Consider the following 16,073-nt stretch of genomic DNA (forward strand, 5'->3'; position numbering starts at 1 on the left):
GCCAGAAGAATGAAGTGTAGTAGATGGAGCACCCCACAATTCCAGAGACTCTCTACTGTCTCAGTCTGCATCGGCTTTCACAAATGACTCTCCTTTCCCACTTCCTTTCTAACACCACCTACACATGTGTTCGCTCTTTTTAAAAGAACGTTGGTATCTTAGTCCGAAAGCACTCCAGAAATCAAAGTATTTACTGTTGAAAGAAGTTTGGGAATAACTAACGCCAATAATTTTTATCAAAGTTCAAAGAGAAGAAACTAATAAAAACTAATAAAAATAAAAAAGAATAAAAAATAAATAAAAAGTGGAGAGAAAAAATAGAAATATATATATATATATTATCTCATTTAAATCATTCACATAACTGCATATATGTGAACCAATGACACCAGTGTCCTTCTCCTTCTATTTCTTTTTCTTGTTTTTAGCCAAGGTGTATCTTGTTCATATTTGATCAGATCTTTATATCTTGACCATTTTATCTTATCACCTAAACTTTCCCTCCTTGCAAAAGCTTCTTGTGGCGATATCCACATTGGTATGTTTGGTAATAACCTACTGCTATATTTATCCCAAACCCTCGATAATACTTTTTTAATAGTACCATTTCTCAATTCTTTGTTCAATTTTACTTCAATATATATAAAATAAAAAAGAATAAAATGAGAAATAAATAAATAAATAGAAAGATTTGGGTTTCCAACTTTCTCGATGGTACAGCTTAATATCCTAGTGTATTATTTTTTTTCCTTAATTCTCTAAATTGCCTTCATTAATTCTAATAAGATATTATATGTCTAATATAATTTGCTATTTACATACTATAAGTTCATATTAACTTTTTGAGTCCATTCCACATATTTAAAAAGTTGTCCAGTCCTTTTGAAAGTCTTCCATATTTTTATCGTTTAGTTGGTCCGTTAGTTTTGCCATTTGTGCCAAGTTTAGGGATTTAAGTATCCATTCTTCCACAGATGGGATGAATTTTTCTTTCCACTTTGTGGCATAAGTAATTCGGGCCGAAGTAATCAAATACAGTAGAAGTTTTCCATAGTTTTTTTTTCCAAATCTCTGTTCATAAAGCCCAATAAGTAGAATTCTGGTGATTTATCAATGTTTACTGCCAATATTTTACAAATTATATTATGTATAGATGACCATTTTTTTTTTGCTTTTTTACAGGTCCACCACATATGGTAGAAAGTTCCAATTTCTTTTTTACATTTCCAACAGACATTTGACGTATTTCAAAACATTTTCGATAATTTTTCAGGAGTAATATACCACATGTACATCATTTTATATAAAAAAATCTTTTAAATTATAATTTAATGTGAATTTCAATCCCTTAGTCCACATTCTTTCCCAAATGTGATATTCAATATTGTATCCAAATGTTTTCTCCCATTTGTTCATACATTGCTTAATTTGTACATTTAATATTCTCATTTGTAATAGCTTTTTATATGTTTTAGAGATCATGTGGTCATTATTAGCATAGATTTGTTCATCCCACCAAGATAGTTTTTTTTTAAAATTTGTAACTTTTGGCAGCTTTTGGGGTGGTTTCCAGTGAAGGAGTACGGTGGCAGGTCGAGCTCTGTAAGAGATCGGAAAAATGAATATCTACAACGTGGAGGTCGAGAGTCCTGCAGAGTTGGAGAGAGATGGGCAGACCTCGTAGGCCGTGCTAGAAAAGGAGCGCTGCCGGCGAAAGACTCCAGCGGCTTCGGAGTGGCAGGCGAAGGCTTTGCTTTCTATTTCAATATTTCACTTTTGCCGCAACAATAAAGCATCTGTAGAACCCGCGTGAGTAGCCTAGCTAGCTAGGCAATTCTGCAGCCCCCTTCATTTCTATTAAAAGAAACAACAACTTTTGACTACAGAAGAGAAAAAGAAGAAACTTTCTAAGCAGAAAAAAATATATATTTTCTATACTTTGGAGACAAAAAATCTTTACTGCCAGTCCTCACTTAAAAGGAACTGGATTAATTAATTAATTTCTAACGCCATATTGGACTATATTGCAGATGTTTATAAGATTATTTTGAACTGTATGCTCTGTATGTTTTGATATAAATATTATACATTGCTTTATATAGATAAATATAAATTAGGTGTAGTGATTAAGATAAGTAAATAAAGATTTCTGTAAGAACAAAATGAATACAAGGAGACAGAATAGGAGAGGCTCAGAAGCTGGGGAAGGAGAATGGCTGAAAGCCATGTTTGAAGATTTTATGCAAAAAACAATCCAAAATATTACTCAAAATTTAACGCAATTATTAGAGGAGAAAATAGATGGATTTGGAAAAAGGGTAGATCATAAGTTAGAGACAGTGGACAAAAGAATAAAAGCAGACATTCAAGAGGTAAGAGAAAGAGTGGATAAATTAGAAGTAGAGAATGATATAGAATTAGACCGATTAACTGTGTTAGAGTTAAAAGAAAAAGAACATTGTGTTAGACTTAGAGGTGTACCTGAAAAAAAAGAGGCAGAAATAAGAGAAATAGTGGTTCAAATGCTTGCAAATTTAATTGAATGGGAGGAAGAAAGGCTAGAAGAAGATACAGAGAAAATGTTCAGAGTTAACTTGAAATATGCAAAAACTAACCAGAAACCAACAGATTGTAATAATTGAATTTGCTAGGAAAAAGACAAAAGAATTGATAATACAGGCCTCCTATGGGGAAAAAGAAAATATCGAAGAAGAGGAGATTATGGTATTGAAAGACGTAGTAAAGGTAAAGGTTTCCCTTGACATGAAGTCCAGTCGTGTCCGACTCTAGGGGGTGGTGCTCATCTCTGTTTCAAAGCCGAAGAGCCGGCATTTGTCCGAAGACACTTCCTCTGTGGTCATGTGGCCGGCATGACTACATGGAACGCCGTTACCTGCCTGCTGAAGTGGTACCTATTAATATACTCACATTTGCATGTTTTCGAACTGCTAGGTTGGCAGGAGCTGGGACTAGCAACGGGAGCTCACCCCGTCATGTGGATTTGAACCGCCGACTTTCTTACCTTCTGATTGGCAAGTTCAGCAGCTCAGCGGTTTAACCCGCAGCGCCACAATATCCCTATATTGAAAGACATACCACTGAGAATATGAAAAAAAAGAAGAGACTATTTCTTTCTCAATGAAGTCCTTAAACAAAATAAAATCCCCTTTAGGTGGGAAGTTTTGGAAGGAGTTAGTATCACATTCCAACAACAAAGATATAAACTGAATACTATTTTTAAGGCTCAGGAATTTCTCAGAAAATATAAGGAAGATTTAGAACCAGAAACATAGAAGGGAAAGGCCAGAAAGTAAAGAAAGTAAAGTGAAACATTTAAATACAGAGGAACAAAGTGCAGAGGAACTAGCTTCAAGTTCTAAACTCTTTGCAACTCCTCTCCAATGAGTGAACTAAAATGCCTTTCCTGGAATATAAATGGAGCCAATACCCTAGCTAAAAGGAAAAAAGTTTTTCACTATTTATACAAATTAAAACAAGATATTATATGTCTTCAAGAAACTCATATTGTGAAAAAAGATAGTAAATATCTGGTAAATAACAAATTAGGAAAAGAATTTATAGCAGCAAATGAAATAAATAAATAAATGGAATTGTAATATATGTAAAGCCCCATCTAAATCCTAAATTAATAAGTGATAAAAATGGGAGATGTTTAATAATAGAATTAGAACTACAAAATTCTAAAGCAATATTGGAGTATATTCCCCTAATGATAATCAGAATTCATTCTATCAAAATTTATCAAATGAACTTTCCGAATTATCCTGTAACAATTGGATTATGATGGGAGATTGGAACGGAGTTACCTTACCAATTATTGACAGAAAATCTGAACAACCAATTAAAAAAAATCAAGGAAAATTGCCCCAATCTTTTTTTGATATGTCAGAAAATTTGGCTATTGTAGATGCCTGGAGACATAAAAATGGTATGGCTAGATATTATATATTTTATTCAGACAGATTCAAATCGTTCTCCAGGATCGATATGACATGGTTATATAAAAATTGGGCAAATAAAATTTTAAATGTATCAATTCTCCCCCAATCCTTCTCAGACCATAATCCAGTTCAATTGGTTATAAAACTCCACCCAAAAAGTTATAGGTGGAGATTAAATCAAACTTTGTTGAGAAACAAAGAACTTGTAGAAGATTGTCAAAAGAAATTAAAAGAATTCTTTGAATGGAATTTAAATAATGAAGTGAGTATTGGGACAGTATGGGATACTAACAAGGCATATATGAGAGGATATTTTATACATTTAAATAGTTGCTTAAAGAGGAAAACACAACAAAAAATCAAACAGTTCTTGATCACATTAAGAGAAAAGAAAAAAAAATCAAATAAGACCATCAGATGAAGGTATAAATCATCAAATAAAAATTTTACAGCAGCAATTAAAAATACTCACAACAGATGAAATTGAAAGAAAATTGAGATATATTAAACAAAGAAATTTTGAATATGCTAATAAAGCTGGAAAATGGTTAGCATACAAACTAAGAAAAGAAAAGGGAAAAAAAACATTACTAAATTTTGAGAAAAATGGGAAATAATTAGTTGACAATGAAAAAAGTAAAAAGGCACTTCATAATTTCTTTACAAACCTATATAAGAAACAAGAAATTTCAATTGATAAAATTGAAAACGATTTATTAAAACAAAATTTAAAGAAATTAACTAAAGACCAAAAAGCATTAATTAACAATCCCATCACAACCCAGGAAATTATAGAGGCAATTAGAAAATTGAAAACAGGCAAAATTCCAGGTCCAGACAGATTTTCAGCAGGTTATTATAAATACTTTCAAAATCAAATTTTGTTACCACTTAAAGATTTAATGAATGTGATTCTGTTAGAAAATCCAATACCAAAATCTTGGTCAGAGGCAAATATCATACTAATCCCAAAAGAAAAACAAGACCAGTCACTATGTAAAAATTATAGACCTATTTTGTTATTAAACAATGACTATAAAATATTTACTTTAATTCTAACTGAAAGACTAAAAACAATACTTCAAGAAATAATTAATTATGACCAAAATGGTTTTTTACCCCAAGGTAAAGGTAAAGGTTTCCCTTGACGTAAAGTCCAGTCGTGTCCGACTCTAGGGGGCAGTGCTCATCTCAGTTTCTAAGCCTTAGAGCCGGCGTTGTCCGTAGACACTTCGGGGTCATGTGGCCAGCATGATGACACGGAACGCCGTTAAAGATATATAAAAAACAATATAAGGACAATTTTAAATATAATAGAGTATGCCCAATTTCATAATGAAAAACAGATTATGTTGTTATTTTTAGATGCTGAAAAAGCTTTTGACAACCTAAATTGGAATTTTATGCTTTGTTGTTGTTGTTGTTTATTCATTTAGTCGCTTCCGACTCTTCGTGACATAATGGACCAGCCCACGCCAGAGCTTCCTGTCGGTCATCAACACCCCCAGCTCCCCCAGGGACGAGTCCGTCACCTCTAGAATATCATCCATCCATCTTGCCCTTGGTCGGCCCCTCTTCCTTTTGCCTTCCACTCTCCCTAGCATCAGCATCTTCTCCAGGGTGTCCTGTCTTCTCATTATGTGGCCAAAGTATTTCAGTTTTGCCTTTAATATCATTCCCTCAAGTGAGCAGTCTGGCTTTATTTCCTGGAGGATGGACTGGTTGGATCTTCTTGCAGTCCAAGGCACTCTCAGAATTTTCCTCCAACACCACAGTTCAAAAGCATTGATCTTCCTTCGCTCAGCCTTCCTTATGGTCCAGCTCTCGCAGCCATATGTTACTACAGGGAACACCATTGCTTTAACTATGCGGGCCTTTGTTGTCAGTGTGATGTCTCTGCTCTTAACTATTTTATCGAGATTGGTCATTGCTCTTCTCCCAAGGATTAAGCGTCTTCTGATTTCCTGACTGCAGTCAGTATCTGCAGTAATCTTTGCACCTAGGAATACAAAGTCTTTCACTGCTTCTACATTTTCTCCCTCTATTTGCCAGTTATCAATCAAGCTGGTTGCCATAATCTTGGTTTTTTTGAGGTTTAGCTGCAAACCAGCTTTTGCACTTTCTTCTTTCAACTTCATCACAAGGCTCCTCAGTTCCTCTTCACTTTCAGCCATCAAAGTGGTATCATCTGCATATCTGAGATTGTTAATGTTTCTTCCAGAGATTTTAACTCCAGCCTTGGATTCCTCAAGGCCAGCTTGTCGCATGATGTGTTCTGCATACAAGTTGAATAGGTAGGGTGAGAGTATACAGCCCTGCCGTACTCCTTTCCCAATCTTAAACCAGTCCGTTGTTCCGTGGTCTGTTCTTACTGTTGCTACTCGGTCGTTATACAGATTCTTCAGGAGGCAGACAAGATGACTTGGTATCCCCATACCACTAAGAACTTGCCACAATTGGTTATGGTCCACACAGTCAAAGGCTTTAGAATAGTCAATAAAACAGAAATAGATGTTTTTCTGAAACTCCCTGGCTTTTTCCATTATCCAGCGGATATTGGCAATTTGGTCTCTAGTTCCTCTGCCTTTTCTAAACCCAGCTTGTACATCTGGCAATTCTCGCTCCATGAACTGCTGAAGTCTACCTTGCAGGATCTTGAGCATTACCTTACTGGCATGTGAAATGAGTGCCACTGTTCGATAGTTTGAACATTCTTTAGTGTTTCCCTTTTTCTGTATGGGGATATAAGTTGATTTTTTCCAATCTGATGGCCATTCTTGTGTTTTCCAAATTTGCTGGCATATAGCATGCATTACCTTGACAGCATCATCTTGCAAGATTTTGAACAGTTCAGCTGGGATGCCGTCGTCTCCTGCTGCCTTGTTATTAGCAATGCTTCTTAAGGCACATTCAACCTCACTCTTCAGGATGTCTGGCTCTAGCTCACTGACCACACCGTCAAAGCTATCCCCGATATTGTTATCCTTCCTATACAGGTCTCCTGTATATTCTTGCCACCTTTTCTTGATCTCTTCTTCTTCTGTTAGGTCCTTGCCATCTTTGTTTTTGATCATACCCACTTTTGCCAGGAATTTGCCTCCAATGTTTCTAATTTTCTGGAAGAGGTCTCTTGTCCTTCCTATTCTATTGTCTTCTTCCACTTCCACGCATTGCTTGTTTAAAAATAATTCCTTATCTCTTCTGGCTAACCTCTGGAATTTTGCATTTAATTGGGCATATCTCCCCCTATCACTGTTGCCTTTTGCTTTCCTTCTTTCTTGGGCTACTTCTAGTATCTCAGCAGACAGCCATTTTGCCTTCATGGTTTTCTCTTTCTTTGGGATGTATTTTGTTGCCGCCTCCTGAACAATGCTGCCAACTTCTGTCCAGAGTTCTTCTGGGACCCTATCTACTAAGTCCAGTCCCTTAAATCTATTCTTCACCTCCACTGCATATTCCTTAGGAATATTAGTGAGCTCATATCTAGCTGATCTGTGGGTCTTCCCTAATCTCTTTAGTCTGATCCTAAATTGTGCAAGAAGAAGTTTGTGATCTGAACTACAGTCAGCTCCAGGCCTTGTTTTTACCGACTGTACATATGTCCGCCACCTTTGCCTGCAAAGGATGTAATCAATCTGATTTCGGTGTTGTCCATCTGGTGAAGTCCATGTATAAAGCCGTCTCTTAGGTTGTTGGAAGAGAGTGTTTGTTATGCAGAGTGAATTGTCTTGGCAAAATTCTATCAGCCTATGTCCTGCTTCGTTTTGTTCTCCCAGGCCATACTTACCTGTAATTCGAGGTGTCATTTGACTGCCCACCTTAGCATTCCAGTCTCCTGTGATGAAAATAACATCTCTTTTAGGCGTGTTGTCCAGTAGGTGCTGCAGATCCTCATAGAACTGCTCTACTTCAGCTTCTTCAGCATTTGTGGTTGGGGCGTATATTTGGATCACTGTGATGTTAGATGGCTTGCCCTGAATTCGAATTGAGATCATTCTGTTATTTTTGGGGTTGTATCCAAGCACTGCTTTAGCCACTTTACTATTAATTATGAAGGCTACTCCATTTCTTCTGTGGTCCTCTTGTCCACAGTAGTAGATCTGGTGGTCATTTGATGTGAAGTGGCCCATTCCAGTCCATTTCAGTTCACTGACGCCCAGAATGTCTATCTTTAATCCTGACATCTCACCAATAACCACATCCAATTTGCCCTGGCTCATAGATCTTACATTCCAGGTTCCAATGGTGTGTTGATCCTTAGAACATCGGATTCGCCGTTCACCACCAGCACCGTCGGCCGCTAACCGTCCTTTCGGCTTTGAGCTAGCTGCGTCATCACGTCTGGGGCTAGTTGAACTCATCCTCTGTTCCTCCCCAGTAGCATTTTGACCATCTTCCGACCTGGGGGTCTCATCTTCCGATGGTATACCGACATATCTCTGGTTGTACTGATCCATTTAGTTTTCACGGCAAGAATACTGGGGTGGGTTGCCATTACCTTCCCCAGGGATCGCATTTAGTCTGACCTCTCTGTCATGACCTTCCCGTCTTGGGTGGCCCTTCACGGTTTAGCTCATGGCATCATTGAGGTGCTCAAGCTCCAGCACCACGACAAGGTAACGATCCTTTGCTGAAGATTTTATGCTTAAGTCTTTAGAATTGATGGATTTTGGTGATATATTTATAAAAGCAATAACATCAATTTATACATTTCAAAAAGCCAGAATTGTGATTAACAAAGAGATAACACAAGAATGTCAAATAGAAAAAGGAACAAGGCAAGGTTGTCCGCTATCTCCTTTATTATTTATATTGGTATTGGAGGTTCTAACAGAAGCTATCAGAAAGGATCATCAAATTGAAAGGATAAAGATTAAAAAAGATACATATAAATTAAGAGCCTTTGCAAATGATTTAGTTATCACTTTACAAAACGTGTTAATATCAATTGATTACTTATTAAAGTCTCTACAAGAATATGGAGAATTAGCTGGTTTTAAAATAAATAATCAAAAACTGAAGATGATACATTTAAACATGCCACTAAATAATCAGAATGTATTAGAAATTAAATCAGGGTTTAATAGTGTTAAAAAAGTTAGATATCTAGGGATAGAGATTTCAGCCAAAACTAGTGATTTATTTCAAAATATTTATGTCAAAATATGGAAGGAAATTAAACAAGATTTATTGAGGTGGGAAAAACTAAACTTATCACTTATGGGACGAATCTCTGCAATTAAGATGAATATTTTGCCAAAGATGCTATTTTTATTTCAAACCATTCCAATATTTATAACTGATAAAAAGGTTAAATTTTCTCTCCTTTTTCATGCTAATCAACAATGTGGATCAAGTCTTCCTGGTTAGGATCAATTGCAATTATCAAAATGAATGTATTACCCGAGATAAATTATGTGATTCAAATGGTGCCAATTCTAACCCAAATCTTACAAGAATGGCAAGAAACTGTCAGTCAATTTCTATGAAGTGGGAAAGACCTAGAGTTAAATACGATTTTTTACCAGATTCAAAAGGAGAGTGGTCTTGGGACTTCCAATGGGGACATGGCAGACTGAGTAGCCGTGCCCGTGGGCTCAACAGGCAGAGATGAAAACATGGCATTTATTTCGGGCTCAGGCAGGATTTTCTGAAGCCTGGGAGTGTTCTCCAGAAAAAAGAAAAACACTTGGAATCACCCCATCTGTACTTTGGATGACTGCTTGCAGCCAGAAGATGGCAAACAGCACTTGCCCCTGACTGGTAAGAGCTAGCCAGGAGGCTGGGATGTCACCATTTTCTGAGCCTCATTGTAGCCTTAAAGGGACATTAAGACTGGCCACTCCATTTCTAAATGACTCTATTTATATTTCTTTTAAGTATGTGTACCTTCATACAGGCTTTCTACGGCAAGAACAAGAGGGCTCTCTTGGTGCTTATTATTTTTGGGATTAATTTAAAAAATATATATTTTTAAGTTTTAGACTTTGTTTTCCTCCAAAGAGTAAGGAGGATTGAGAGTAAATAATTCTCTCCTGTTCTTATTTTTCTATTAAATTTGAAGATATTAGCATTTTCCTGAATTGGCTGTTTTGAACTTTCACTTTTCTACTTTCCCTGGGGTACTGTCTGCATATCTCACTTTTTCTTGTGTAAACACATTATGGAATTCTTTCATATCCTCGACTGTTTCTGGTTAAGCTCCTGGGGGCGCCATAATCTACTGCTTGACATGGCGGACTTTAAACAGACTTTCTCTGACTTCCACCAAGATTTTAAACAGATTCTTTCTGACTCCTACCAAGTTTTTATGCAAGGCATTCAGGACATTGTGGAAAATGTGAGGTCTGTCATCTGGCTGGGGCTGCTGTGCATGTAAATGAGGAACTTAATAGTGACAGAAATGTTTCTTCTAAGTGTGAAGCCACAAGTGAAATTGATCTTCTGAAGGAATGCTATGAGAAAGAAAGTGTTATTATGTATGGGAGGGTTTGTGACGAGAAGTCGAAGTTTCTGAGGTGGGCCGTTTGGTTGTTTGATCTTTTTAAGAAAAAAAGCTCTGTGCACATTGTGGGGATATGTAAATGCTCTGGCTTATTTTGAAGTGGGATAAGGGTTAAAGAATATTAACCTGGATTGCTTTTACTGTTTGGCTGATTTCATTTATCTTTAATGATTAGGATTGAACAATGTAGAAGCAGTGAAAGACTTTGTATTTCTAGGTGCGAAGATTACTGCAGGTGCTGACTGCAGTCAGGAAATCAGAAGATGCCTAATCCTTGGGAGAAGAGCAGTGACAAATCTCAATAAAATAGTTAAGAGCAGAGACATCACACTGGCAACAAAGGTCTGCATAGTTAAAGCAATGGTGTTCCCCATAGTAACATATGGCTGTGAGAGCTGGACCATAAGGAAGGCTGAGCGAAGGAAGATCGATGCTTTTGAACTGTGGTGTTGGAGGAAAATTCTGAGAGTGCCTTGGACTGCAAGAAGATCCAACCAGTCCATCCTCCAGGAAATAAAGCCAGACTGCTCACTTGAGGGAATGATATTAAAGGCCAAACTGAAATACTTTGGCCACATAATGAGAAGACAGGACACCCTGGAGAAGATGCTGATGCTGGGGAGAGTGGAGGGCAAAAGGAAGAGGGGCCGACCAAGGGCAAGGTGGATGGATGATATTCTAGAGGTGACGGACTCATCCCTGGAGGAGCTGGGGGTGTTGACGACCGACAGGAAGCTCTGGCGTGGGCTGGTCCATGAAGTCACAAAGAGTCAGAAGTGACTAAATGAATAAACAACAAAAATATCAGTTTTAGTCTTGCCATTATCCTTATTTCAATCTGTACAGCAACCCATCTTATGGAATCAACTCTGGGCAACTAGCAACCAATAAAATCACTGTACAAAATAACAACCCCAAAACAAGCAATATATAAAATCTATACAAATGTCAAGTTAATGTCAGGGTATACCCAAGGTCTAATGCCAAGGCTGTTGTACAGCTGAGAACAGTAAGTAATCAGGGAAGAAGGCTCAGCAGATGTGATTGCCAACATCTGCAAAGTGATTCAGTGCATAATATTTGGTTCTAGAAGTAGTATGCATGAACAGTTCTGTGTTGGGGATAGTGTAAGAGATGTTGAGCATTATTGTGTTACTGTGAGTAGGAATTTGCCCTGTATAATTGCTGTGTAAGAGCTTGTCAAGTGCTGTATATAGTAAAGACTGTAAATACTTACACAACTGGTCTCAAGCTGATTTCTTCCAGCTCCACTGAAGGACTGTGGTGCAAACACAGCTCTGACAGATAAAACCAATCTAATAAACAGAAAAGACCCTACAAGTTCCAGCTCTTTCTGCTTTGTCTGGGGTTTCCTTGATTCTAACTTTGCGACTTGGACATGTAAGTGCCATTCAACTGTGGCTTACAAATGGTGCCTGCTGGCTTGGTCGGCATTCAGTTGTTTTGGGTTTCTTCCAAGGAACGTGGTCAAGGGAACCTCTGTGAAGGAAACATACTGAACTCACTTGTACCATGCTTTTCATGTAGGGACTCTAACATGGCTATTTGAATTATTCTGAGTGCAAATTTTCTTTCTCTCAACTTTAAACACTCTCCTGAACTGCAGAGGTTTTGCTAGATCCTGCTTTATTTACTCCAGTGAAAACCTGTCCTTTCTCCAATGTACTCACAATGAAAAAAACAACAACAAAAATGTCTGCCCTGATTATTCTGACGATATCCCCATCACTTCAAAATCAGGTGTGAAAGGTGTTTGCAAAGAAATCTATTAGTCAATGAAATGAGGGGCTATTTTATCTCAAGCAACATGTAAATCAGGGCACCATTTCCCCTTTAAAGGAGCCCCACGGTTTCCCTTTTCAGGCTACACCCACCAAGGCAAAGTTGGAGCACTTTCCTGAGTCCTTTCCTGTCAATTTCCCTCCATTTATTAGACGGAGAAAAAATGATCCTCTGGCTAAACTTAGTGTCCTTACTGGCAGTCCTCAGAGGTAATTTTTCCCTTTATACAGAGATTTCTTTTTCCCAATTTTAATTCTTGTATTATAGGAGAGCTTATTGAAACACCTTCATTTTATTTTTTTTAGGAGCTCAGTGTGAGGTCCAGTTGGTGGAGTCCGGAGGGGACGTGAGAAGGCCTGGAGAGTCCCTCCGTCTCTCCTGCCAAGCCTCCGGATTCACCTTCAGCAGCGTCCACATGGACTGGGTGCGACAGGCTCCAGGGAAAGGTCTAGAATGGGTGGCAGGGATAAGCACTGCTTCCACTACTTACTACTCGGACAAAGTCAAGGGACGCTTCACCATCTCCAGGGACAACTCCAAAAGCCAACTCTATCTGCAAATGAACAGCCTGAAACTGGAGGACTCGGCAGTCTATTACTGTGCGGGAGACACAGTGAGAGGAAGTGAGTCTGAAGCCTGGCAAAAACCTTCCCTTCTGTAGAGCTGCTCTGCAAGTGAGTTCAGCCCCAGAAGGCTGAGATTTTCCCAGGAGACTTGAGAGGGAGCTGAGAAAGCTGCCTGAGTGCCAAGAGGGAGGAAGAGCTGATCTTGGCCTGGGCATTCTGCGATCTGTTTTCCATTTGGAGGAGGGGAAACCTGAAAAAAAATATTTTAAAAGGAAAAAAAAATACAGAAGGACAAGTTAATAGTAATGTGGTTTCCTTCACTTTAACTTTGGTGTTGAGTGGGCCCAGAAAATGCAATGTGTAAATTATTGTTTATTCTCCTAGTGTCATGTTGGCATCTAATCCATTCTAATTTTTTTAAGAAACCATGGATAAGGAAACAAAGGTTTGTCACAATTTTTAGACAAACTTTTGTTACATTCCAGTGGCTGTTCAAGCAATTGCTGTTCGTATTGGATGGAACAAGTGATTGAATCTGTTCTGAATTGGTGGAGAGCTGCTGTGGACGGTTTTATTTAACCTGAAATGAAAGCCCGTTTGGTCATGCTTACTGATTAAACTCTTCTTCCTCAGTTCCAAGTTAGGCCTGTAGTGCAGAGAGACATTGCAGTGAGGTCCAGGGAGGGGTGTCATGATGTGGAGGGAGCACTGCCCCTCCCTTCCTTTGGGTTTCCATCCACAATTATTTTTCCTGAATATTTCTGAGAAGCTGCTGTTTGAATTCTAATGTATATCTAACTATAGGTTCTAATTTGTTTCATCAAAACTGAATGTATTATAAAATTCAGTTTTGGGTTTCTCTGTCCATTTTCCAGCCAACTCCAACAGAGCGTAGGGGTTGGAATGAGAGGAGAAAGGCAAATGCAATACTTTTGCCCCAATTTGTTTCCTCTGCTTCCATATCAGAGGGATTTCTGCTGTGTATTTATTCAAGAGAAAAAGAAATCAGCCCCCTAGATAGAACTTTAGGACTCTTCATTTATAGGTATCCAATCTGAAAGTTTGCTGGAAAGTAACTAAAACTTCTTAATATGGCCCCAAATTTCCAACTTCTACTTTACTGTTTGCAATCCACTCTGGATGAGACTAGCTTCAGATAGAATACAGGGAAGGGATACCACGTAGTGTCGTGGCTGCAGGCAGGAAATGCAACTGTGGAATAATCCTCCTAAATTTCCAAATGGCCATAAAAATGTTGCAGAAAACTTTGCCCGAAAGAATCTCTGGGTGGAATTGCATAGAGGCCTCCCCTCCTCACTTCCCACACCAGGGGGCAGCACTGCCACGCTGAATCCCATTGGCTGTGTGTGGGGTGGGGGTGGGAGATAAAACAAGTGTCACCGGAGTCCGCCTCATTTGGCAGGCCTCCTTCCTTTTTTCTGTTATCTCCATAACCATTCACTGAAAAGTCTCAAGGAAATTTCACAGCTCCGGAGGCTGCAACCCTCACCGGGAAGCCATGCCTCAGTTGAAGACAGATGTACTCTGCTAAATATAGAGTAATTGAATTCTTTGGAGAATACAAAGTGATATTTCTCACTTCATGGACTTTATTTGCTAGCATTTTTATTAGCATATCTTATTGGTATTACTATTGCGAGTATTATAACTACTACTATTATTATTATTATTATTATTATTATTATTATTATTTGAAATTTGAAATTTGTATGGCTGCCCATCTTGTAAAATCAACTCTGGGCAACTAGCAACTGATGAAAACACCACACAGAATAACAACCCAAAACAAGCAGTATATTAAATACATACAGCTAATGAGTTAAAAATGAATCTAATAGGCAAAAACACCCCAAGGACTCGATCTGTTTCTTCTCTCCCTGTGATTTCTCTGCCTCAGCTCTGACTTATAAATTGTCCCTCCTGGCTTGGTCTGGGTTCATTTCATCTGGGTTTCTTCAAAAGAGCATGGTTAAGGGGAAGGAAGGTGTAAAAAGTTTCCTGAACTCAGATCTGCTGTTCTTTTCATGTATCTTTCGAAACTTCTTAGTGCATGTTCCTTCTCTGTTACCCTGAATCATTTTTGAGAAGTGCTGAAAATTGGCATGTCTTTGTTTTAATTATTCCAAAGTATACCTGCCTTTCTCCAATGTCCACACAGCAAAAATAAAAGAAAAGAAAAAAGCTTGCCTTCACTTTCCTCAGCACTGCAAAACTATGAGAAAACCACTCCTGGTAGGAAATCTATGAGATCCAAGCCTGAGGGGTCTTTTATCCCAAGCGAAATGTAAATCAAGGCTCAATTTCCGCTTTAAAGGAGCCTTATGGTTTCCCTCTTCAGGCTACACCCACCAACACAGAGTTGGTGCACTTTCCTCAAACCTTTCCCTTCAATTCAACTCATAGTTTGGTCACCATTCTTTTGGGTGTCTTCAAAAGGGGAAGAAAGGTGAAACAAATATTCCTGAACTCAGATGTTCTGCTCTTTTCATGTTCTATCTCTAACCTGTCTCTTTCAAAAATTCTTAGTGCAAGTCCTTTCTCCCTTACCTTGAAATATTTTTGAGAAGTGGTGAAATGTTAATGTTTTTTTTTTTTTTTAATTACTCTAATGGAAACCTGCCCTTTCTCCTCTGTCCTTTGCATGGCTGCCCATCTTGTCAGATCAGCTCTGGGCAACTAGCAACTGATGAAAACACCGCACAAAATAATAACCAAAATAAACAATATATTAAATTCATACAACAAATGAGTTAAAAACTAATCTAATAGGCAAAGAACACCTCGCAGGCTCAATCTAGTTTTTCTCCCGTTCTGATTTCTCTGATTCAGCTCTAACTTATATATATATATTTTCCTCATGACATTCAGTTCTTTTGGGTGTCTTCAAAAGGGCATAGTTAAGGGGAAGGAAGGTGGAAAAATTTCCTGAACTCAGATGTGCTGTTCTTTTCATGTTCTATCTCTTACATGTCTCTTTCAAAAGTTCATAGGGCACGTTCATTGTCTCTTACCTTTAATTAATTTTGAGAAGTGATGAAATTTTGCATATCTTTGTTTTAATTCTCTAATGTAAACCTGCCTTTCCCCTATGTCCTCACAGGAAAATAAATAAATAAATAAATAAATAAATAAAATAAAATAAAATAATAAAAAAAAAAACCTTGCAGTCACTTTTCATAGGACTGGAAAGTTACGTTGAAAATCACCAGTGTCAAA

At 37.9% G+C, this 16,073-nt stretch overlaps 1 protein-coding gene and 1 gene segment (V, D, J or C); both read left to right on the forward strand.

The window, feature by feature from the left end:
- The window catches only part of LOC134497167 (uncharacterized), a gene marked incomplete at its 3' end in the record, with an annotated part of 206,844 nt that overhangs the window by 71,828 nt on the left and 118,943 nt on the right, over window positions 1–16,073 (forward strand). The gene's annotated exons all lie outside the window — the stretch shown is intronic.
- LOC134495888 (immunoglobulin heavy variable 3-21-like) lies at window positions 12,434–12,931 on the forward strand. The segment is given in 2 exon segments: window positions 12,434–12,479; window positions 12,576–12,931. Coding segments are annotated over 2 exon segments (402 nt in total).

Source organism: Candoia aspera, chromosome 4 (genome assembly GCF_035149785.1).
Source record: "Candoia aspera isolate rCanAsp1 chromosome 4, rCanAsp1.hap2, whole genome shotgun sequence".
NCBI classification, from domain to species: domain Eukaryota; kingdom Metazoa; phylum Chordata; class Lepidosauria; order Squamata; family Boidae; genus Candoia; species Candoia aspera.